The sequence below is a fragment of the Amphibalanus amphitrite genome, unplaced genomic scaffold (genome assembly GCF_019059575.1).
Source record: "Amphibalanus amphitrite isolate SeventyFive unplaced genomic scaffold, NRLGWU_Aamphi_draft 000750F_arrow, whole genome shotgun sequence".
NCBI classification, from domain to species: domain Eukaryota; kingdom Metazoa; phylum Arthropoda; class Thecostraca; order Balanomorpha; family Balanidae; genus Amphibalanus; species Amphibalanus amphitrite.
In genome coordinates, this window is record NW_024882244.1 from 54,905 (window position 1) to 77,842 (window position 22,938).

At 51.8% G+C, this 22,938-nt stretch overlaps 4 protein-coding genes across 10 annotated transcripts in view; 1 reads left to right on the plus strand and 3 right to left on the minus strand.

Annotated features, from left to right (window-relative positions):
• Window positions 1-1,575: 1,575 nt before the first annotated feature.
• Window positions 1,576-8,472, plus strand: LOC122365600 (RNA polymerase-associated protein CTR9 homolog). 3 transcript variants are annotated; one of them, XR_006253773.1, is made up of 3 exons: window positions 1,619-1,804; window positions 4,349-8,226; window positions 8,408-8,472. XR_006253773.1 is itself a non-coding variant. In XM_043336950.1 (2 exons), the coding sequence occupies exon 2, from the start codon at window positions 4,354-4,356 to the stop codon at window positions 7,867-7,869; it is 3,516 nt and encodes a 1,171-aa protein (XP_043192885.1). In that variant the 5' UTR covers window positions 1,576-1,804; window positions 4,349-4,353; the 3' UTR covers window positions 7,870-8,472. The 3 variants fall into 3 exon arrangements, 2 of the variants coding, with proteins under 2 accessions (XP_043192885.1, XP_043192884.1); XM_043336950.1 differs by having other exon boundaries at window positions 1,576-1,804; window positions 4,349-8,472; XM_043336949.1 differs by having other exon boundaries at window positions 1,619-1,798; window positions 4,349-8,472.
• Window positions 8,473-10,905: 2,433 nt separating this feature from the next.
• On the minus strand, window positions 10,906-14,349 carry LOC122365602 (transmembrane protein 229B-like). The gene is made up of 3 exons (XM_043336953.1): window positions 14,287-14,349; window positions 12,936-13,076; window positions 10,906-12,646 (listed from the first exon to the last, which is right to left on the minus strand). The coding sequence occupies exons 2-3, from the start codon at window positions 13,063-13,065 to the stop codon at window positions 12,090-12,092; spliced, it is 687 nt and encodes a 228-aa protein (XP_043192888.1). The 5' UTR covers window positions 13,066-13,076; window positions 14,287-14,349; the 3' UTR covers window positions 10,906-12,089.
• A 3,372-nt stretch (window positions 14,350-17,721) lies between these two features.
• LOC122365607 (F-box/WD repeat-containing protein 7-like) lies at window positions 17,722-20,534 on the minus strand. Its single transcript, XM_043336964.1, has 2 exons — window positions 20,348-20,534; window positions 17,722-20,049 (listed from the first exon to the last, which is right to left on the minus strand). The coding sequence occupies exons 1-2, from the start codon at window positions 20,388-20,390 to the stop codon at window positions 18,683-18,685; spliced, it is 1,410 nt and encodes a 469-aa protein (XP_043192899.1). The 5' UTR covers window positions 20,391-20,534; the 3' UTR covers window positions 17,722-18,682.
• Window positions 20,535-21,138: 604 nt separating this feature from the next.
• The window catches only part of LOC122365603 (SPARC-related modular calcium-binding protein 1-like), a 49,519-nt gene continuing 47,719 nt past the window's right edge, over window positions 21,139-22,938 (minus strand). For all 5 annotated transcript variants that reach the window (XM_043336956.1, XM_043336957.1, XM_043336955.1 and 2 more), the window contains one exon: window positions 21,139-22,777. In XM_043336956.1, coding sequence (XP_043192891.1) covers window positions 22,713-22,777 — 65 coding nt within the window. In that variant the 3' untranslated portion in view covers window positions 21,139-22,712. The remainder of the gene's footprint in view (window positions 22,778-22,938) is intronic.

A 22,938-nucleotide genomic window follows, 5' to 3' on the forward strand; every position in this document is an offset into this window, starting at 1 on the left:
TGTTTGGCGCCAGCCTGCACTGGAACGAGTCCTCAGGAGCGCGTCAACAGTAGGTGTGGTCGACTGGTTAGTGTACCGGAAGATGTCTTAGATGTGTATTTTACTCTGTGGTTTCACTTCTGTCCGGTTTTACTGCAGTGTTTTATCCAGATGTGTTTTCGCATGTATACGACGTGGTCACCACAAAACCCATGTAATGGAGGGACCTAATAAAATTGTATTGTATTGTATTGTATTGAGGAGAGTTGAGCCAAGTCACCATAGGCTCGGGAAGAGAGCAACGTGGAGGCCCACTGCCCCTTCCCCGGCCCCCACTGGGGGCGCCAGCCACTCCAACTTTTGACTGGATGTCAAGAGCGTCGCCACGAGGGGAACGAGTCGCCGGCCAGCCAAGGTAGCCAACGGCGTGTGAAGGTTGCCTGACCTCGAGGAAACTGAGATGGCACCAACGGAGGTTTTGTTAAGTAGGCGACCAAAATTCGAGCGGCAGCAACCTGGGCACCTTCACAGATAGCAGTGCCGCGCATCAGGGCGCCTTCGACGTTGAGCTGGGCGCCGATCATCAGGACGCCGGGGGAATATGACCCAATGTCCCCCGTAAATATGTGCCTCGGAAGGGAGACCAAACCATAAAACTGAAAGCTCGCCGTATTTTATCCACTATTTTTCGAGCAGGTCCATAGATTTCCGTCCTCAAAAGTGCGGGGATATTCCCCAGTGTTTGAGTTGGATGGGACTATTAGTGGCGTTTACACCGACAGGAGATTCCCATTGCCGGCTGTGGGAAACTACTGTCGGTGTAAACGCCATTCATATTTCCTGCGTCACCCCTGTGGGGACGCCCTTACTCCATGGTGCCGAGCTTATCAATTTGGATATCAATGGAATCAAAATCTCTTATCGATCGATGAAGAACTAAATTACCCCGACCCGGAGAGCGTCTTTGGAATCAAAGCAGTAGCACATGACACAAGACTTCAGGCAAATAAATCCTTCTTGTCTGAAATAAAACATTTGTGTATTGATAAGCACGTTTTATAAGCAATGGTAGCAAGATTCTCTATGTATTTGTTTTTTGTGATAATTTAGTAGCAGATACTTACCATCGCATTTCGTTTTTTTTTAATTAATAATTTATATTGTCAGAACTAGCAACATGTCTCTTCACTCAACAATAATTACAAAAGTGAAAAGGAAATGATGAATTGCTTATATTTTGGTGAAACTAAAAATTAATTCAGCACACATTTTTTTTACAGCGTTGAAGTCCAGCTCCAAAGGACAGCTGACGATCGTAGCCGAGCAGGCTGTTTGGTACTTCTTCACTACTTCTTAGAAGTACCCGTTAGTACCGATCATGTCTCACATAATAAGCTATTGGAACAAAAATATGCATGTTCTTCTAATTATTCTCGTTTCACACTTTGTATAAATACTTTTGAAATGCATTTACTAATTTATTTCACAAAAACGGCTTGAAATTTTACAACGTCAAAATACTTATTCCAATTTCCACCATGAAACCACCACTATATTACTTGCTTACAGAACCGTGCGCACAGTGCGCGCAGTTTTATCGTGACGTCAGAGGGTGCTTCCTCAGTGGCGCCCCCTGGCGGGGAACGCGTGCAAAAAGTCCAGCTGTTAGGAACGTCCAGTTTGAGTTTCTTTTCAATGCGTTTTTTTTTGCGAATTTAATGTGAATTTCGGTCTAAGACAGCCCTCAACCTATATTCAATTTTAACATGGGTCCTGTCTTGAAGCAGGGATAAACTGAAAGCTAAAGCAAACTTCACAGGTCAAGGTGGGTCTCGTCGAGTGTTCCTAGTTCAAGCGGTATATGTCAAGTTTAGGTCCTAACTACAATTGTGGCGCTTTTGATACGAATATGAAACAGCAAAAATTTTAGGTTTTAGGTTAGGTTAGGTTGTAGGTTTGTAGGTTTTAGGTTGTAGGTAGGTAGGTTTGTAGGTTAGGTTAGGTTAGGGTAGGTTTGTAGGTTGTAGGTTGGTAGGTTATAGGTAAGTAGGTAAGGTTAGGTCAGGTTTGATTATGTTTTTTCCTTTTATTTGCGAGACATATGAGTATCATTTTTGGATTCAGGATGTCAAATAATGTAAAAATATGAAAAACTTATCAATGAAATCTTCTTAGGACTTAAACTTGACATTTACCGTTCAAGCTGGTAGACATTAGACAAAAATTGTAGACATTTCTGTTAGACATCAGTTGGGGAAACTACGAGGCGAAGATCCAAAAATGGATCGGTCAATAAATAGACTTTTGATGACCATAAATGGGCATAAATGCAGCCCTCGCTACTACGGGTATTAACAGTGTAACCTGCCGCCTGCTGGTACTTGCGGTATCGCGTCCACTTATCGGGGAGAGAAGGCTTCCATTTTCCACTAGGAATTAACGAGATTCGATTAAACTCGATGAATTCACTCAAAAATGGTTATAGAAAAATAGATTCCCTGCAGGTTCTGGGCATCACAATCAGCTGGCCATTCCATAATTGGATCGGGATTTTGAAAGAAAATTATTATAAGATTTAATTTAATTACAATAAATACAGGTATTAAATTTTAAAATGATAATTTAACCACAATTGGAAAAAACATGCAGAATGATAAAGATAATGACATTTTAAAACCATGATAGTGCTTACATTTTTTGGCGCGTCTGTTTCAATCCGCCATATTTGTCAATCACTGTTTGACCTTGTGTAAATCTGCCATATAGAGCCGCTAGTTAATTGTGCACCGAGTGAGTGTAGGCCTTGTGTGGTTAAAAACATTCTAATGCCTTATTTTTTCATTTGAATGCTAGGATGCATGGAAAAGATGAAGTTTTCTGATTTTATGACCCTATATGGTCATGACCCCGCCCACTCCAGCTGTTGATTGGATGATCAATTTTTGGATCCTCGCCTCGTAGTTTCCCCAACTTCTATTACTGTTTGGTGATTCACATTTCAGAGTTGCGTTTCCTTTTCCTTAGCTTATTTGTTAAATAATATAAAATATTTTCTTTGCTTTCTAGCAGACCACGTGTTTTCGCACAGGATCGTTGCACAAATGGGACAGTCTGGAATAGGTACCCGAAATTTTAATGCATTTTTTGGAATAGGTGTGCTGCCAAAAAATTGTCTGTCTCTTCTCTTTTTAACTTGGATGGATATTTACTCAGTGACTTTTATTACAAATAATCAATTTTTGTTTTGTTGATTGAAGTGATACGATATGAATGATTCTAAACCAGTATAACGCCTTTTGGGGCGACTAACGGAGCGAGCGAGAGGGTGGGCCTTGCACGTGCGAAATTGCGAGGGGGTACCTCCAACTGACTTGTGCACGGCACCCTACTAACTGGTCTCTAGCGATGTGCCAAATTTGGGCACAATCGGCCCAGCCGTTCTCGAGATCTGGAAGCGGCACCCTGCACGTGCGCACGTGCAAGATGGGTCCCAACTGACTTGTGCACGGCACCCTACTAACCGGTCCCTAACCGTGTACCAAATTTGAGCGCAATCGGTCCAGCCGTTCCCGAGATCTGGAAACGACCCCTGCACGTGCGCACGTGCAGCAGCACCCCAACTCTGGCACATGTATATGCAGTGCCTAGTGGGTGCCTACCTACATGCCAACTTTCAGCGCAATCGGCCAAGTAGTTACCGAGATATTGCAACAATTACAAAACTGACACCTCTTCGTTTTGCACGTGGCACGTGCATAAGGGGTCACCCACATGCATCGGGAATAGTCCAATACTTGGTAGAAGGAATGAAGCTACCCTACAAAAATTACCGCGTGTAAATCGGTCAAGTGGTTGCTGAGATATAAGCCTCGCAAAAGCGTGACCACGGCCGGCCGGCCGGCCGGCCGCTCATACTCAGAAATTTCCGTTAATCTAAGGAAAGACTACGCTCGCTTCGCTCGCTCCGTAATAAAAGCAGGCCTAGTTAAAGACTGATAACCATACAGCAAAAGCTATAGTGAATAGAATTCCAAGAGGTTTGGGTTGTTTTGCAGTAACAATCTCCATGCTGGAGAGGCTCATTTTGTTACTAGAGAAGGATAGTAATCCATGGCAATAGATTTTGTGACATCATTGTAGATAATTAGCTTGGAAATGTTAAAAAATAAAGTTTTCTGGCCAAACAGTTTTGTCTGACACTGAAAAGGGTTAGAGAGAGAAAAAAATATGACAATCTTAGCTCGAACATTCAAATTCAGATCTGCAGTATAGTATTATACTACAACAGAACCTGTGCAATAACTGTTAACGTTACCTACAAAGAGACAAGTTGCAATCCCCTGACTGAAGTGTGCTGTGTTTTTCTCAGACGCGATGGCGTCGGCAGCGGGCACCATCGAGATCCCGCTGCGGGACAACCCGGAGGAGGTGATCGAGCTGGACGCCGGCCAGCTGCCAGAGGGGGACGAGGTGCTCACCATCCTGCGCCAGGAGGAGGCGCCGCTCCACCTCTGGGTCACCGTGGCCGTCCACTACTTCAAACAAAACAATGCCGCCGACTTCGTCAAGATCCTGGAGGCGTCTCGCACCGAGGCCAGCCTCAACTACCGCGACTTCCAGAAGGACCAGATGCGCGCTCTGGACACGCTGGCCGCCTACTATGTGCGCCAGGCCAACAGCGAGAAGAACAAGGACCGCAAGAAGGAGCTGTTCACCAAGGCCACCCTGCTGTACACCACGGCTGACAAGATCATCATGTACGATCAGAACCACCTGTTGGGCCGCGCCTACTTCTGTCTGCTGGAGGAGGGCGACAAGATGGATCAGGCCGACGCCCAGTTCAACTTCGTGCTCAACCAGTCGCCCAACAGCATCCCGTCGCTACTCGGCAAGGCTTGCATTGCCTTCAACAAGAAGGACTACAAGGGTGCGCTGGCGTTCTACAAGAAGGCGCTGCGTACGAACCCGCAGTGTCCGGCTGACGTCCGTCTCGGCATGGGCCACTGCTTCCTCAAGCTGGGTAACGCCGATAAGGCGCGGCTGGCGTTCGAGCGAGCTCTCGACCTGGACGCCAACTGTGTCGGCGCGCTCGTCGGACTGGCCATTCTGGAGCTGAACAACAAGCAGCCGGAGTCGATCCGCAGTGGTGTGCAGATGCTGTCGCGCGCCTACACCATCGACCCCACCAACCCCATGGTGCTCAACCATCTGGCCAACCACTTCTTCTTCAAGAAGGACTACGGCAAGGTGCGGCAGCTGGCCACCTATGCGCTCTACAACACGGAGAACGATGCGATGCGTGCCGAGAGCTGTTACCAGCTGGCACGCGCGTTCCACGTGCAGGCGGACTACGAGAAGGCGTTCCAGTACTACTACCAGGCGACGCAGTTCGCACCGCCGAGCTTCGTGCTACCCAACTACGGACTCGGCCAGATGTACATCTACCGTGGCGATACGGAGAACGCCGCACAGTGCTTCGAGAAGGTGCTCAAACTGCAACCGGGGAACTACGAGACGATGAAGATCCTCGGATCGTTGTACGCCACGTCGACGAGCGAGTCCAAACGTGACATCGCGAAGGGTCACCTGAAGAAAGTCACCGAGCAGTTTCCGGATGACATCGAGGCCTGGATCGAGCTGGCCCAGATCCTGGAAGGCATTGACCTCAACGGCTCGCTGGCTGCCTACAACCACGCCATCGGCATCCTGAAGGACAACGTTATGGCCGAGATCCCGCCCGAGCTGCTCAACAACGTGGCCTCGCTGCAGTTCCGGCTGGGCAACCAGGAGGCGGCGCACAAAAACTACGAGCTGGCGCTGGACCGGTGTAAGCGCGAGTCGGAGCATGACGCGCAGTACTACAACAGTATCAGCATCACGATCACCTATAACCTGGCGCGGCTGTTCGAGGTGCGCTGGCTCAACGACCGTGCCGAGAAGCTCTACAAGGACATCCTGAAGGAGCACCCCAACTACGTGGACTGCTACCTGCGACTGGGCTGCATGGCCCGCGACCGTGGTCAGATTTACGAGGCATCTGACTGGTTCAAGGAAGCTCTGCAGGTCAACAACGAGCACCCAGACGCCTGGTCTCTGATCGGCAACCTCCACTTGGCCAAGCAGGAGTGGGGACCCGGCCAGAAGAAGTTCGAGAGGATCCTGAACACGACGCCGCACGATCCGTACTCGCAGATCGCGCTGGGGAACGTCTGGTTACAGACGCTTCATGTGCCCACCAAGGACAAAGACAAGCTACAGCGGAACCAGGCGCGCGCGCTGGCCATGTACAAAGAGGTGCTGCGCCACGACCCGCGCAACATCTGGGCGGCCAACGGCGTGGGAGCCGTCATGGCGCACAAGGGCTACATCTCAGAGTCCCGCGACATCTTCGCCCAGGTCCGCGAGGCCACGGCTGACTTCTGTGACGTGTGGCTCAACATCGCGCACGTGTACGTGGAGCAGAAGCAGCTGGTCAGCGCCATCCAGATGTACGAGAACTGCCAGAAGAAGTTCTTCAAGTACAACAACGTGGAGGTGCTGCTGTACCTGGCGCGCGCCTACTTCAAGGCGGGCAAGCTGCGCGAGGCCAAGATGACGCTGCTGCAGGCGCGACGTGTGTCGCCCCAGGACACGGTGCTGCTCTATAACCTGGCGCTGGTGCTGCAGCGACTCGCCATGCAGATCCTTAAGGACGAGAAGTCCAACCTGAAGACGGTGCTGCAGGCAGTGCACGAGCTGGGCCTGGCGCACAAGTACTTCCAGTACCTCTCCATCAACGGCGATCGCATGAAGTACGACCTGGCGATGGCTGAGGTGGAGGCGCGCCAGTGCCAGGATCTGCTGTCTCAGGCGCAGTACCACGTGGCCCGCGCTCGTCGACAGGACCAGGAGGAGCGCGAACAGCGCCGCCGCCAGGACGAGTCGCGTCAGACGTTCCTGCAGCGGCAGCAGGAGGAGCAGAGCCGGCGCGAGGCCGAGCGGCGCCAGCGTCTCGAGGAGCAGATGCGCGCTCGCGAGGAGTTCAAGGAGAAGATGAAGAACGCCGTCGTGATCCCAGAGATCCCGTCAGAGCCCAGCCGCGGCAAGAAGCGCGGCCGCGGCCGGCGCGACTACGTCTCCGACTCTGGCGGCTCTGGCGGCGAGCAGGGCGGCGGTCCGTCCGGCAAGAAGCAGCGCAAGCCGCGCGAGAAGAAGGAGCGCAAACCGGGCAAAGGCCGCAAGAAGCGCGAGGCCGGCTCGGGATCGGACGGCGAGCCCCGCGGACGCGCGCGCAAGAAGAAGAAGGCCGAGACCGAGGACGTGGACGGCTTGACGGTGAAGCAGCGTCGCAAGGTGGTGTCCAAGGCGACCATCTCGGACTCGGACAGTTCCGACTCGGGCGGGGCCCGCCGCCGCCGCGACAGCAGCAGCGACGACGCCGGCGCCGGCGGACGCGGCAAGATTGTCTCCGACTCGGACGAAAGCCCGGCGCGCTCGCGTTCCGGCTCGCCGCGCAAGTCACGCTCGCGCTCAAAGTCTGGCTCCAAATCGCGTTCTCGATCACGGTCGCGCTCTGGCTCCGGCTCGCGCTCGGGCTCGGCCGGCTCTCGGCGGTCGGTGAGCCGCTCAAAGTCCCGCTCTCGGTCGCGCTCTGGCTCGCCGGGGTCGCGCCGGTCGCGTTCCAAGTCGGGTTCCCGCTCCGGATCCGGTTCCCGCTCGCGCTCGAGGTCTGGATCCCGCTCCAAGTCCCGCTCCAAGTCCCGCTCTAAGTCTCGTTCTAGGTCCCGGTCTAGGTCTAAGTCTAAATCCCGTTCCCGTTCGCGGTCCCGCTCTGGATCTCGGTCTGGCTCGGCGGCATCCAAACGCTCCGGCTCGCCGGCTTCTCAGCGATCGGGGTCGGGTTCGGACTGAGCTGTGAGCTGTGCGACTGTCGGACTGGACTGGAAGTGCCACTGGACTGGACTGGGGACTGGAAATATGGCGTGATCGGAGTGAGTGAGAGTGTGATGTGCGGTCGCCGGCCGCTAGGACTGATGGTGGTCGCGGTGTTTAGTGTTATGGTGCTGGGCGTGTTTCGTGCCAGACTGCGGGCATCGTTTCCCATGTGTATATGTACAGTGCCGCGTTCAAGATAGGACGCACCTGTCTAACAGTGTCCACATTTGGACGAATTTCATCGTCATTCATGCCCTTGTCGCTTTCTCGCTGATGTGAAACTGTTTCAGGGAGAGCCATTGGATATGGAGAGCTTCATCGATATATTTTCAGGTACGAAAGTTTAAATTGCTAGAAACGCATTTTGTGTTGCTTTTTGTGGCATAACATTTCGTTTTCAGCTACCACTAAATAGTTATAAAGTCGCTACTGGTCTTATGTAAAAGTGAAGCATGACGAACAGTCCCACAACATTCAGCTGATGCCTAACACATGTATGTGATTGTGTTTCCAGGCCGTGGCACACCCTTGTGCTTTACAATTACAATTTTGTGGACAATACATTGCATCAAGCGGTGACTGATACGTTTGGAGCGGGAGGGCAGCATCTATCACGCCACGCCGGTGGCCGAATCGCGGCTGCTCGCGCTGTAATCGACTTCGTTGGGGCGACCGGGACAGCACACCGGTGTGAGTACCGACAGACGCAGTAGTGCTAGTAGATTCGTAGTTAGAGCCGGGCTGCCGCTTACCTCTTTACGCGTGCTTCTTCAGTCGTGCGTGCAGCTGTGCTGGTATGTAGGCATACGATATGAAGAGATTTCATATTTCGCTTATCCACGTGGGTCTTTTAGCTTATTCGCAGTTTGAAGCATGGGCCGGGGGAAAAGCTGTTGTTCTAGTGTTTGTATCTTGTAATATTCATTCCACTACTACTTTGTTTTTATCGTTCACGGTTAGTACATTTCACAAGGAGGAGAACCTTCGCATTTCCTTTCGACTCCCGCTTGGTACCCAGTACTCTGCACTTAGTTTCCCTCTGTCAAAGTGTCCAAGCAATCATATTGTGCCCATGTACTCTACACTTACTTAAGTTTCCTTTCGTTTAATTGGCCAAGCAATTAGATTGGACCTGACTCGTCCTGCCTCCATCGGATACGTCTGAGACCGATACGGTAACAACTTTATTTCTATGGGTGGCAATGTCACGTTCTGATTTTGTACGGACCAGAGGAAGTATTAGTTATCGTTGTTGCCGTTGCGTGGCGCTTAACCCTCGCCGGCACAGGGGGGGGGGGTTGATGCAACCCCCCCCTAAGGTTTTTCGCGAATAACTCGCGTAAAAAGCGACCGATCGCGACGAAACTTTCAGTACCCTCGCATTGATCAATTTTACACCTACCCTGAAAATTTCATGACCCTGATCCCAATGACCTTTGACCTTTGACCTCTTTTATGTGACCATGTTTGGCCGAAATCGCGGTTCGGCGCATGTCGGCTCGCATTAGCCGCGCGTTTGCAAGCTTTTGGTGGTTTCAAACGTTCAAACATGTGATTTGATGTTGCTCCCATGCATTGGGGTGGGTGTCAAGGTCACCTGAAGGTCAGGTCAGGTCATTGACCTTTGGTGACCTCGGGTGACCTCGGTTCACTTTTTCGAGTTTTACATGTTTCTAGGCTAGTTTTTGGAGCTGAATTCGAATTAAGCAACCATTTGAACATTTACGAAGTAGTTTTGGTGCCTTCGTAACATGTTACGAAGCTGTCCGAGGCGGTTGACACGTATTACGAATACCCGTCACAACCCCTACCGGTTGACCTGACCTGACCTGACCCGACCTGGTCTAAATGCTGAAAGACATCATCTCTGATCAAAACTAACACGATATTCGTGATCAGCACCCCGGAAAACCTCATAGCAGCCACACTTTACGACTTTCTAACATGTCCCGATTTTCCCGGTTTTCGGGTCATTGACCTGACCTGGAAGGTCACCCGATGACCTAGGACCTTAAAATTGGGTATCATCGGCTTCCTCTCGTGACGGGCAACACGCTCGTTTTTTCCGCGAAGCTCTAGCTCGATCAGGGGCCAAACGCGAGGGGGGGGGTCGTACCAACCCCCCCCCCCCTTGTGCCGTCGAAGGACTCAAAATGGCCTGTGCCGGCGAGGGTTAAATCGCGTCCCTCACATCGAGTTCGATGCTGTATCTGCCGATTCGAGCTCCCGTCTTGTTCCCGCAGATGTTATATGGCTACATGTTACATGTTACATGGGTTTTAGTCCAATGTTCAACAGGCCTACAGAGCTTCAGTGGACTCTGGTCCGGCTGGGACGCCAGATCAATAAGTTAGCAGACGGGAACCCCGTCACGACATCTCACAGCTCGGTCGCTCAGGACGCTGTTTCTTGGCACGGCGCTATGGTGCGCTACAGTATTGGTGCGGCGTTTGCGACGAATTCGCCGCAATGCTTCAGATTTGCGAGCGTCCGAGTTTGTTGATGTTTCCATGGAAACCCAATACACCGCTACGCGCAGCGCGCTGTAGCGCAGCGCCTTGAAACAGGGCTTTGGTCTCAGTTCTCTTCTAGGACCTGCCCAACAGTTTAGTATTCGACCCGAGTTCTTGGCTGTTATTCAAAGGCTGTAGCGTGGATTCCATGCTGGTCATATCGGCGAAGGCTTTGCTGAAGCTCCATCAAAGGCTCATTGCCATACTCCTGTTTGCCTGTGCGTTGTGAGAAGATGGTCCTCAGTCTCACCAAACTCGTGCACCGGTCAGCGCTCAGTAGCTCATGTGTGACTCCGGCTTAGTTAGTTCCCTGTGTCGAATGCTTCGTGATGACTTGATGTCGAACTCCCTAGAGCTCCCTAGATGTCTCCAATTACCTAAAAGGTATCTCACTCTACTTGTAGTCCTACTTGAGATAGACGGGCAAGAGTAATGATCGGTCTTTTTTGTCATTCATAAATCATACCGTTCGCCTCATCACAACAGAAAACACCAAGACACAGACTGATGTATTTATTTTGAATCTCTATAAAACCCTGTCTACGGCGGGTGCGAGGTTACTGCGGTCTTGATAGTGCGGGCTGTCTGCTTCTGCGTGCACCGGTCGCCATGACAACCGAAGGGGAGTCACGGCTCGTCAGCTGCCGCTAATGGGCAGCAGTAGAACAATCTACAGACTTCCCATGGTACCTCTTTGCCGTGTTGGCTGTTCAGAGTCTGTTAATGTGCGGGTAGGAGGAATTGAACACTCTGGCACACTTCTGGCACCTTGCTAGCCCGGCCTATATGGCTGTATGATAATGCTCGTACGACGTACATTGTACAGTTTTCACAAAGAGAAAGTGGCGAGTCAATTGCTCGCCGTGATAGAGGTCTGGCAATGTCCTGCAGACATTGTAAAGGTTGATTGGAAACTACAGAGACGGTTTTACGCTACCGAGAAACGTATTGGATGTCTGGGATTATTTTACGACTAACCTTTCGAAACGGCTGAACGGTTTCGAACTCGATTGCCCTGTCTCGATTTGAGACCGACCTCGTTCGATGCATGCTCAACGCTACATTAAGAATGACTCTACCACATGGCGCGTACCCCAGTTACTACCTCTCGAATACCATGGGAGTCAGTGTTGATGTACAGGCTTAGTGTGGCAGTAAGAGATACTTACCTACTTCTGAAGTGCAACAAACAGCTATGATTGAGCGCGATGATGCTACGACAATCGCTGAAATTTGAAGGATATTCTGCGTAACAATTTCACAGAACACAGTGCACTATGATTGATAAAGGGACAGAAGTTATAGGACGTTAGACAAAGCGTTGTTGCAACGCATGTTATCTACTTACTCTGCTCCCACGAGCTAAACCTACGTATGACTCGATACTCGCCGTTTCGTGTCTTTATCCAAGTGTAGTTCGGCCATGGAGTACGGCAGGTCACATAATGAAACTTATGCGTTACAGTTGGCTTCATAATTATTAACATATTCATTTCAAATTACAAAATTTTGCCTCATCAACATCAACATCTAACAAGCTAAAAATGAGCTTACATAGCAACATCAAATAATGCATCGTAATAGTCTTTTCCTTAACCTTATTGAGCTTCACTTTGCATGAAGTAGGAGTTGAAGAGGTCGTCTTTCCCAGCCGAGCTCTGTCGGTATTCACTCAGTGAACAGTCAGTTTTTGGCACCGTTTTGCCGTCCTCCGGCCTTGCCCGCGGCCGCCTGTCTCGCGGTTCCGTTCTGCCCGTTTCTCCGTTTGCCGGCCTTGGTGGCTGCCCTGCCGCCGTCTCCTCTGGTCCCGTTTCCCCTTCCTCCTGCGCTCTTCTCCCCGCCGGGTCCGTATCCGTTCCTCTCCTCTCTGCGCGGCGCGGCCGGCGGGCTGGGCGCCGCCTTCCCGGCCCGCGCCGGCCGGTCGCCGCCGGCGCCCCAACTCAGTCGCAGGATCTGACTGATGAGGAACTGCTCACTGACCAGACAGGCGCAGTACCAGAGCGGCGCGAACTCGAGCGCGATCAGGCCGTGGATGTTGTACTGCAGCTCGGTATAGTCCCACGGCCGGGCGCCGAAAAAGTCCAGCACGCGCCCGGTGCTGTACTCCCAGGTGTAGGTCCAGAGGACGTAGACGAGGCCCCGCACCAGTATCGGCACAGAGTCCCGCATCCGCAGAAACAGTCGCTCGTTGACGAACACGCCGGTCGCGTAGATGAACAGAGACCAGATGCTGGTACACCCTGGAACGGGATGGAAGGGAGCGCACTTCAGAGCAGGGTGAAGTGGGACATGGTGCACGTATTACACTTTTCCCCAAATTGATGATTCAGTATAGAGTGGTGAGTGGCGTTCGTTGTTACCACATTGCCCCCTTGTTATGAACTATGAGGGATGACATCTTTTGAAATCACTTCCACCAGAATGCACAGTTCTCAGCTTGGAGCGAGAAACTTCCCAGTCCTCCCTCCATCCCAGCGACACACGGCACCTTACGTCCTGTGTCGTTCTGTCTGTCGTCCCTCGTCTTACCGTGGAACCGGAAGTCCTGTTTGAGCACGAAGTCCCAGATGGCGGTGAAGATGACTTCCGTGAAGAAGCCGTGCAGTCCATAGATGTATAGTCGCAGCGGCACCGACAGTAGGTCCCGGCTCACAGCCATGTCTACAGCGCCTGGGGGAGGTGGTCGGTCAGCTCATTTATCAGACGCTCTACTGGCAGTGCTAGTGTGCTGATTTATCGTCCAAACCATCCTTTTCCGCGGAAAATAGACGCTCCCGGTTGTGATTTTAGCCGTTTTCGCAGCTGTGCGGCTCGGGTGTAATTTTCTTTGGGGAGCGCTGACGGCGCCCTACCTATGACAAGCACCATGACAAATGGTACGGTTCCATTGCCGGGCGCGCTCTCTTCCCGTCTCTGATGGTCCGAGAGTGGGGTAGGATGGCTCGGGAGCGGCGCTGTCTTCCCCTCCCTGCGCTGATCGCGGCGTCCTCTCCCCTCCCCGAGCGGAATCATTATCCATACCGCCACCACCGGCGCCGCTCCCCTCAGGGGGCACTACCACGGCGTACTGAGTGCTCGTACTGGAGTGCTCACCATGGAACCGTACCTCGCCTGTCCGTGCCAAAACTCGCGGACTCTGATCGGTCAAACGGCTAGGTACCTGTTCCATACCTCGAGTCGTGGGCGTAAGTACAGTGCACCCCCGGGCCAGCTCTGGCGGCCGATTACCCCCTCCGTCGGCACGAAATGAACGGTGCTGGGGACATCGACCGACCGACCCGCCGACCGACCGACCGACCGACCGACCCGCCGCCCGTCGGTCGACCCAGCCCATAGGCGACCTAGCCGGCGGGCGATTTCCACCGAAATAGGCTCCACTAACTCGCTAATACCGGGCTGACGGCCGACCGGCTGCGGCGGCTTGAGGTGAATGCTGATGGTAGAGGCGCCTCCTCGAGGTGGGTGCATGCACTCCACTGGCCGGGCGGGGCCGGTGTTAATTATGTTTGCTGACCTGTGCTGCCGGCGGCCCGGTGCGCTCAGCGCCAATCGAAGACTCGCCGCGCATCGATCCCTGCCTCAGAGACGAGCCGGGCGCCGGCCGGCCGCGCAGGGCGCGCAGCCATCGCCGCCTGGCGGACGAAAAGAGAAGCTGACGTATGGCAGCCTCCCGCCAGGCGGCGCTGAGGCCAAGCTTCCGAAAGGGCTCCCGGTCGCTGCCCGCTGGCTTCTTTTACTACCACCTAACCGGTCTGAGATTGTGTTTCTACTTTCTTTACTGCAATAGTTTTTATCGAGAGGTTGTATTTCACTTATCTTTTTACATAACGAGTAGAAGTGAGAGATAAGAATATCCAGGGGCTTTCATAACCTGCACTACCTTGCTCATGTAGGTACAATTTTTGGAGACACAAGATGAGAGTTGAAGACTTGCTTGAACATATTCGCCTTTTACCCCGAATTGAGCCTGACCGTCGAGGCATAAAGCCATGCTTGTCTCGTTGATTTACCTCCGTCGTTTTTCATCGTTTCCAGCGTCTGTATGGCAAGTTTGAGGCTAACCCAAGAATAAACAATTGCGAGTAGTCCTTTGCCTGTTGGGTGAGATCAAAGCGATACGTGATATACCTTCCCATACAATGGGGTTGGGAACTCGTTTTTTTAAGAATGCATGAAAATGATCAAACTATTTTCACAGAATTTATGGTGCATACCATTGCCTCATAAAATCAATAAGCTGAGAGAAATGGGGGAAGAAAGATAGGAAACTTGTTTTGAAAAGTTCTTGAAAAAAGATGCTCTTGATGCTGTTACGTCACATGTCACCTTCTGCGGTTGACAAATAATGGCGCATCTGGCGCACCACAGATTACATGTTATATCAATGGGTGAAAGATGTTGTTTGCTTCACTCTGCCATTCGCGCTGTTTTTAACTTTAAATTATGCTAAAACATTTACGGATGAAATGTTTAGTGTCAAAAATTGATGTGTCTGCCGTGTACTATATTCCCACTTAACATGAGCGCGTGATAAACATTTTATGTACCTCGAATTTTCAAATGATAAAGATGATGAATCGGAGGATGCTGAAAAGCAAAAGCTTATTCCAATATTTGGACTACTTTACGATTAAAATGTTTACATTCCTGTCATCTTATTGATCATTTATTTGTTCTTTTTTATGAAAATAACTTAAGGCGTTGAGAACCGAGGTAATTTCTATCTACCGTGCCTTAACTTACCAGCAACAGCAATCTATCTACGCCCTACGGTGGCAAGGGAGACTGTGAAAGAAGCGTAAGATGGATTCTAAACAATTCTTTTGTGATATACTGAAGGGCAAAGTGCAGAGAAGAGCGTACAAGTCCTGTTTTGTGCCAGGCTGTTGCAGTAGCACTTATGAAACTCCGAAAACGATCTTCGTTCATGTCCCGAACAACATTACCCTGAGGAGATGATCGTCTGCAATAGCAGGAAGAGCTGATGCAAGTACTTTGAAATCCACTATCAAGTCGGTGCTATTGTTGTAATGATCACTGTGAGGTGAGATATTTTGTGCAAGGGCTGAGTGTAATGCCCAGGAAATGACCTCCATTCGCCCCCTGACCGGTCAGGGTTATAAAATTTGAGTGGATGGCGGTCCGTTTGGGGTTCAGATGTCAATTGTATTTTGTTACTGTCAAACAATACATGTTATGCTGGCAGCGAATGTGTGTAACGTCGTTTTTCGAAGCAGAAGTTAGAACTGTAACGGCAGAGTGCTTGCTGGTCTCATCGTAAGTATTGTAAGTGTTGTAAGCAAAAGCATTGTCAATATTGTAAGTATTGTGAGCATTGATGTATGGTAGATATCACCTCACATGATCTCGGCTCAGATAACCCTCTCCGGTGTCCCTGTCAGTAAATGGCACTTGGATCATTACAAATAAGATAATTTGTCATAATTCTTAAAGAATTGGGTGGTTTTGACTCGTTTACTCGAGGTGCAGGTCGCATTTCAATACTTTTCCATAGGCTTGCAATGTAAAGGTCACGACTCTGACCAGGGCTGCGGAGTCGATGGATTTTCGGCGACTCCGACTCCGACTCCGACTCCGGCTTTCAATAACCAGCTCCGACTCCGACTCCGACTCCGGGCAGAATTGTCGACTCCGACCGACTCCAACTCCCGACTCCGACTCCGCAGACCTAGCAGGGCTGCGGAGTCGACAGATTTTCGGTGACTCCGACTCCGACTCCGGCTCGGGTTTCTAAAATCGACTCCGACTCCGACTCCGACTCCGGTCACAACTGTCGACTCCGACCGACTCCGACTCCGACTCCGACTCCGACTCCGCAGCCCTGACTCTGACCTAACCTCAGGTCACAGATCAAAAATTCTGAGATATACAAACGACGCATACTGCAGGTACTGTTTTGAAGACTTGATGAGAGGAAATAACTTCGTGAAAAACTCAAGCTCTGACGTGTTTGCAAACTTTTCTGAGGTGGGGTCAACAAACCCGCTCTGGTTACCTGAGCTGACCTGACCCGGCATTTTTTTTTTGCTGGGATGTGCGCAATGAGCATTTAGGAAAAGTCACCAAATAGGAGCTGAATGTCTCGCGGCGTTTGGCAATTGTACAAGAAAATCCTGAAAGGTCTCCCCGTCCGAAATAGGGTTAATGTGTATATGAAGAGTTGCAGATGTCAAACATACCCAGATCTAAGACTGCAGTTCCCAGCGCCGCTGCAACGTTTTTAAAACAAACATACATAGGACATACAAACATGTACATAGGATACATAGGATACATAGGATGACAGGCGAATAACCGCTCACGCAAGGAGCGGAGCTCCGCCCCGTCCAAAGTGGCCAACAAAGCAGAGACAGAGGCAGCATCACATCTTCCATCAAAGAACTGGTTTCTGGCTTGGAAGATGAGCTCCATCTTTGCATCCGAGTCGGTGCTGTCAGGAATCAGCTGGTCTAATGGAGTGAGAGTAGTGAGACGACTAGCTATTGTATCAGAGCTGCCTGGTCTTCGTAGCATTTGCACCGATTCTTCTCGATCGGACTCTGAATTCTGTCCCTCCTGCGTATTACTATTACTTGAGGCATTGCTATGTAGCTAAGTCTTTGGTAGAGTTTCGTTATCCATGCTTTGCAAACAGTGCCATAACAACACAGTTAATTAATCACCAAGCTTCTTTGCAAGTTCCAATACAGTTGAATCGCACGCGATTTGAGTGCAAAAATCAAGAAAAGTGTCAACTTGTTCTCGTAAAATATTTTGAATATTGACCTAAAAAAAATGAGTAATTTCCAGATAAAATAACAGCGAAATCAGTTTTCGCTTGCCAATAAAACTCACAGATATTGAAGCTCCATTATTAAAGGAACATTTTAGTATATGCCATTCTTGATAAAACTTCTTAGCCACGCAATACCAGCGCAAAATAAAGAGACACTGAAAACACGACCAATCACTCCGATTTACCATAGGAAAATACATAGGAAATGTATGTCTCAACTGCGCCAAATATACAGACAGTTATATACCTACATGTGACGTCATGATTAGCCCGACCAATCAGAAGCAAGTTGTTTTCAGCCACAAATAATTAATTTCTGAACTAACTAGGCATTTTTTTAGCAAAGTGATTTTAAATTAAATCATTAAAAATTCTGAGCTTTTTTATTTTATCAAAACATACAGAGCATGCAGATAGGTCCCAACCCTATACAGGTAGCATGTGCATCGTACGTGCATGGATCAACGCCATTAGCATGGTCCGTGTATAAAAGCGGCTGTTGGGGATAATTATCGCAAAATGACTGTGTTTCGAATTTCCTTTCGATGTTTTTATTGAAGTCAATCGCAATGACACATAAAACTACACAATACTACCTACTCAATTACTCATCCCTGAGACTGTATCCTTAGTGTAAAAAGACGTGAAAACACTGTTTAGTATTATCTTTAAGTTTTTTTTTCATAAAAAAACTCGTAAATACGAGCACTGACGATGCCACGAAAAGCATGGCTTGAAAATTCACTGGTAGTACTATAACTAACTTTACTTTAAGCATGTTCCCGGATGCCGGATTAAACACAGGTATTCAATACGTAGGTAGACATGGACATTGGTTATACATTGAACATTCAATTTTAGCCATTTTCTGACGCAATGAAAGCATGTTTCAGTCATTGTCAATCAGTCAAAGACATGGCTCCTGGCTTATCACGACACTACTATTGAGCGCATTACTATTTCTACCAAATCACGATGAAGATCCCTTGTCTTTCACTTTTATCGATAAAGACGGGTCAAATAGGGGTCAGAAAATCAGTTGAGTTGTGATGGTGCATCTGGCATTGTCCTGTGATGGTTATACATTCAACTTGTAGTGGATTCTTGCATTCTTTACAAGTTATTGTATGTACTCTGATACCTACTCTCCAGTGTTCTAATCTACTGGATTATCTAATCTACTCTTCCTGTTTTCCGACCTTTGATCGGAACTTAATACCAGTGTTGGGACGAGGGTCGAGGTATGTTTGTTTCCAGAATTCCGAACGTATTGACGGGTTCTCGAGGAGATAATGGCGTTCCGTTCACGCCCATCTTGCTTCACGACAAAGCTGCCTCTTGAGCTGGCCTAAAGGCCTGAAATCATTGTCCTCTGAACTCGATTCATCACCAAATGGCTAGTTCGAGTCACCATGTCGCTCGATCAGTTCACCAAGTCTCGAGACCATTTCACCGGGTCGGGATCTCCCGTCTGGTCAGGTCAAAAGCTGCCGAGGTGCACCTTCACCAGGTGAAAGCACATCTCCTCTTTGCGGCGGCCCCGGTACGTGACGCTCATCACCTTGTTTCTCTCCACGCTCAGTTTGCGCCTGGCCAGCGGCGGCATGGTGACGGTCTGTACCAGCCGCCGTCGCTCCACATCATACACCTGCACCAGTGTGTCGCTCTGGACAAACAGGAGGCCCTGTCTGAGCACGGTACGGTACGAGCCGGCCATGAACACGGAGACGCGGAACAGCAGCTGCGGCGTGCCCTGTAGCGACCAGAGGCGGACCGAGCCACTGGCTCCGGCCACCGCCAGCGTGCGGTCGTCCAGCGCCACAGCGAATAGCCGCCGCTCGGCGACGACGAGCTGCTTGATGTGCGCGCCCGTGTCGACGTTCAGCAGGTGCACGCGGCCCGTGTGCTCGGCGATGACGGCGTGGGTGCGGTTGAGGGCGACTATGATGGCGCAGCTGAGCCGGTCGCACGCGTACCTCCCGGTGAGGATCTGTCGGATGCAGCGCGCCTTGAGCAGGTCCCAGATGAGCGCCCGGCCGTACCAGTCCGCGGAGATGGCCCGCCGGCCGCTGCACCGGACCAGGACGGGCGGCGCCGGCTCGTGGTCATCGAGCAGACCGCCGCAGCGACCCGAGTCGGGGCGCCAGACGCCGAGTCGCTGCTCGGCGCCGCCCGTCACCAGGTACTCGTCCAAATCCATCGAGATCACCGGGCAGCCGTGGCCCTTCAGGATCTGAATCAGCCGGTGGGAGCGCAGACACCACACGCGGATCTCCATGTTACCGTCGAGCGTCACCGCTCGCTCGCCGAACATGTAGGCCGAGAGCACGAGCGAGCCGCGGTAGCCGCTCTCGCCCTCCAGAGCCAGGGTGCAGAGCAGGCCGTGACCCTCGGTGGACCACACCTCCCCCGCGCCGGAGCTGGTGCGCATCAGCGCCCGCTCGGCGCTCCAGTCTAGCAGCACGCTGTCTCCGGGGACTTGACAGTCTGTCGTCACACCGTTCACACTCACGTACGGTCGCTCCCGGCACCAGAGCGCGTGTGAGACACACTCGAGTCGCGACTCCCTCTCCGACATGGGCGGTAGGTGAAGGCGTCTGTGCCAGCGCCGCCAGGCGAGCGGGTCGGCGGCGAGCCGGTGCCAGCGCCGGCAGGTGGCTGCGGCCCGGCACCGGTCCGCCGCAGACAGGTGGTCCAGCAGCTCCAGTAGCAGCTCGTCCGGCAGCAGCTCCGTCAGGTCCTCAGCTCCCACTGGGATCGAGGGGTCGGTGTACGCGGGGCACGCCGAGGAGCGCTGGCGCCGGCGGCGGGGGCCCGCGCAGCAGAGCGCCGAGCGTAACCACCCACCTGCCGGACACGCGGGAACGCGAGGGAGACGGTCAGAGCAAACTGAGCTGGCCGGCAAAGCTGTGTCATAAGTCAGAGATGACAGCAAATGCCAATGGTTCACGTCATTTTGCTAGAAAGGGCTATTTGTACTAAGCATTTTTCTTTATAAATTTACCAGTTTCATTTAGAATGATATTAAGATTTATATCACCTGAACCAACGGGTCATCAAATGTGCGTCTGACAAACTGACTGGCAATATTACAGAGGTCCCATTCTAATATTTCACGACTACATGAACAGTCAAAATAACTTACGCATACGCCGGAGAAAAGCGGCAAACGCTTTCAGGAAGCCCATTGTTGTCCCACGGGTGGTCTGGAGAGGTCAGATTCTCCAGCGGTGCCGCTGCTTCTTCACTGATTCACGCTGTCCAGGGGAGACTAACACTTCCCTTCTCTGATCCAATCTGTCCGCGTCCAGTCACCACGTGTGGGCCGCCGCTCCGCCACGGACCCACTGCCGTATCTGCACGCACTCGCCGACACTGGACCGCGGGTCCAGGCGGCACGCACACGCAGACGACGCTCCCCTGATTGGGGCCCTGAGGGGTCAAAGGGGACCGCGCCGCCCGCCCGGCCGGCCGCCGCGTACCCTGTTTGTCGGAGATGGAGGGACCGGGGAGGGGGGAGGCGACGGTCGGCTAAAAATAGAGGTCCTAAATACCACTGGGGTGACCCTATTTGGAAGGGTCCGAAAGGGCTACTCGGGTGTCTCGTGTGACCGCATTTCGCACTCCGTCTCTAGTTGCATCTTGGTTGGTTGTGGCCACAGAAGGAGGGCGATATGTGCTCCCCTTGGTTCTTGTGTTAGGGTTTCAACAAGTTTAAACGCCGCCCATTTCCCATGCTAAAATAACTATAAAAACACATTTTCAGAAATAATAGAAGATAGTGAAAGCCACTTAGTCGTAAAGTCTGGGAAAGCGAACAGTCGATGTTTTAAATGCTCAGACCGAGGCACCGGACCCTGAACTAATCATTACACTAACCTGGCTAAACAATGCGCCGCTGGACGACCCGCCGATCTGTAGCAGATAAACACCGGCCAGAATGGTTGGATGATATTTACAAATATCGCCGTCGAGTTGGATGAAACACGGTCAGGTCAGCGCGCAACGGCAGCGCGTAGTCGAACGGGCTAAACACTCGGCGTCTGCGCGCTCCTACCATCTGACACCTCCCAGTGGAGAGACGCACGGAGGCGCCCGGCGCACCTGCCGGGAGCGCAGACCTCTCCGGACACCGGGGTCCAGCCGGGAGCGCAGACCTCTCCGGACACCGGGGTCCAGCCGGGGAGCGGCGCCGGACCCGCCGGCGCAGCGGGGCCAGCTCACGGGGATGAGATCTGGACTGGGCGCGCTGGCTCGCTCCGCGCTGCTCCGGCGGCCGGCCGTCGCGCGCGACACGACGCGGCGCGGATCAGGTACACCTCTGAGACACCGGCTCGGGCCAGGCCGCGCAGACAACGGTCGGACGGCGGGCGGGTTCATAGGACCGGCCCGCCGCCTGCTGAATACGAGATAAATAACGCTCACATACACAGGACACAGGACACGCACAACACATTGGTGCACCCGCGAACGGGGCGCGCAGAGGCACTGCGACGCTCACGTAAAGATAAAGTTCGCCCCCTTCGGTATGGCAGCTAATTGGCGGCGACCGATTTCTGGTCGGAAAGGAATCAGTAATTTCTAGTCTGGGCGCAAAAGCCGAGAAAAAAAAGACTTAAAATGGCACAATTATGGCGTAGAGAACCGAACATTCGCTAGAATGAATATCAGTCACGAATAAAACTTCATCTCATACACTTCAATCATGATCACGCGTCATTAAAATGCATCTCTGAATACAATATTCGCTTAAACAAAACAAGAGTCCTGAGACAACGATAAGCCGTCCTGCCGATGCGAATCGCCGCGTTTTCGCAGTGCTGGCGGCCATGTCATAACGCTACTACCACCGGCTTCCGTGCCGACTTCCAGGCACAGTCGTTACGCTCCTCTCCGCACGTGCGTCACGCCCGCGTCGTGGCGCATTACAATTAGCTTGCACTGTCAAGTCGGCCGCGTATCGCCCCTATTTCGTCCTATGAGGGCGGGAATTGTGATTCTTCCTCCATCCATTGTTTGGCACAACAGGTCGCCGGCACCGCTTAGCTTGTTGATCCGTGGTAGTTGTGTCACTTGACGTTCAGAAATTAACACCGACGCTCAGATGGTACACGTGTGATTGTGTTACCGCGCCGTTAGCACATTCTACACTGGATCGCGTGGTGCACGCTCGTGGCACGTGAAACATGTGTAGCGACGGAAGGGACTTGGGCCTACTACGTGACACGGGCTTTGGCTTCTTCTTCCGGCGTCACCTCCGTGCATGGGTCACCGCTGGCGCTGAGCCAAGCTGTCCGGGGCTCGGGACGTCCGGGCAGCCGGCGCGCCCGATCGAGGCGGACTTCCCTCGACTTTCCTTCCCACTGAGGGCGGAATTTGAGGCAGTCCCCGGCTGTGAGGGAACCGACCCGGCTTTATAGATCATGACACGGGGTATGGCCGTCGGTGACGCAAGCCGACGAGCTCATCGAGCTATCCAGTCACTGCGAGTCACTGTGAGTCACTGAGAGTCACTGTTCACTGCTGGTCAGGTACACTTCGAACGGGTTAGGTCCCTTCGCTGGTCGCCGCTCCTCTGAAAAAGGAGAAACGGCCATCGTTAATAAATAGTTGATCGACTTCCCATTAAACTTTGTTCTAAAGGCAAATCGCAACTGTCACACAATTGCTATTTATTTAAGCTTCAAGTAATAAACACTACATGATTCTTAAGTTGAATTATTCGACTCCAGCATG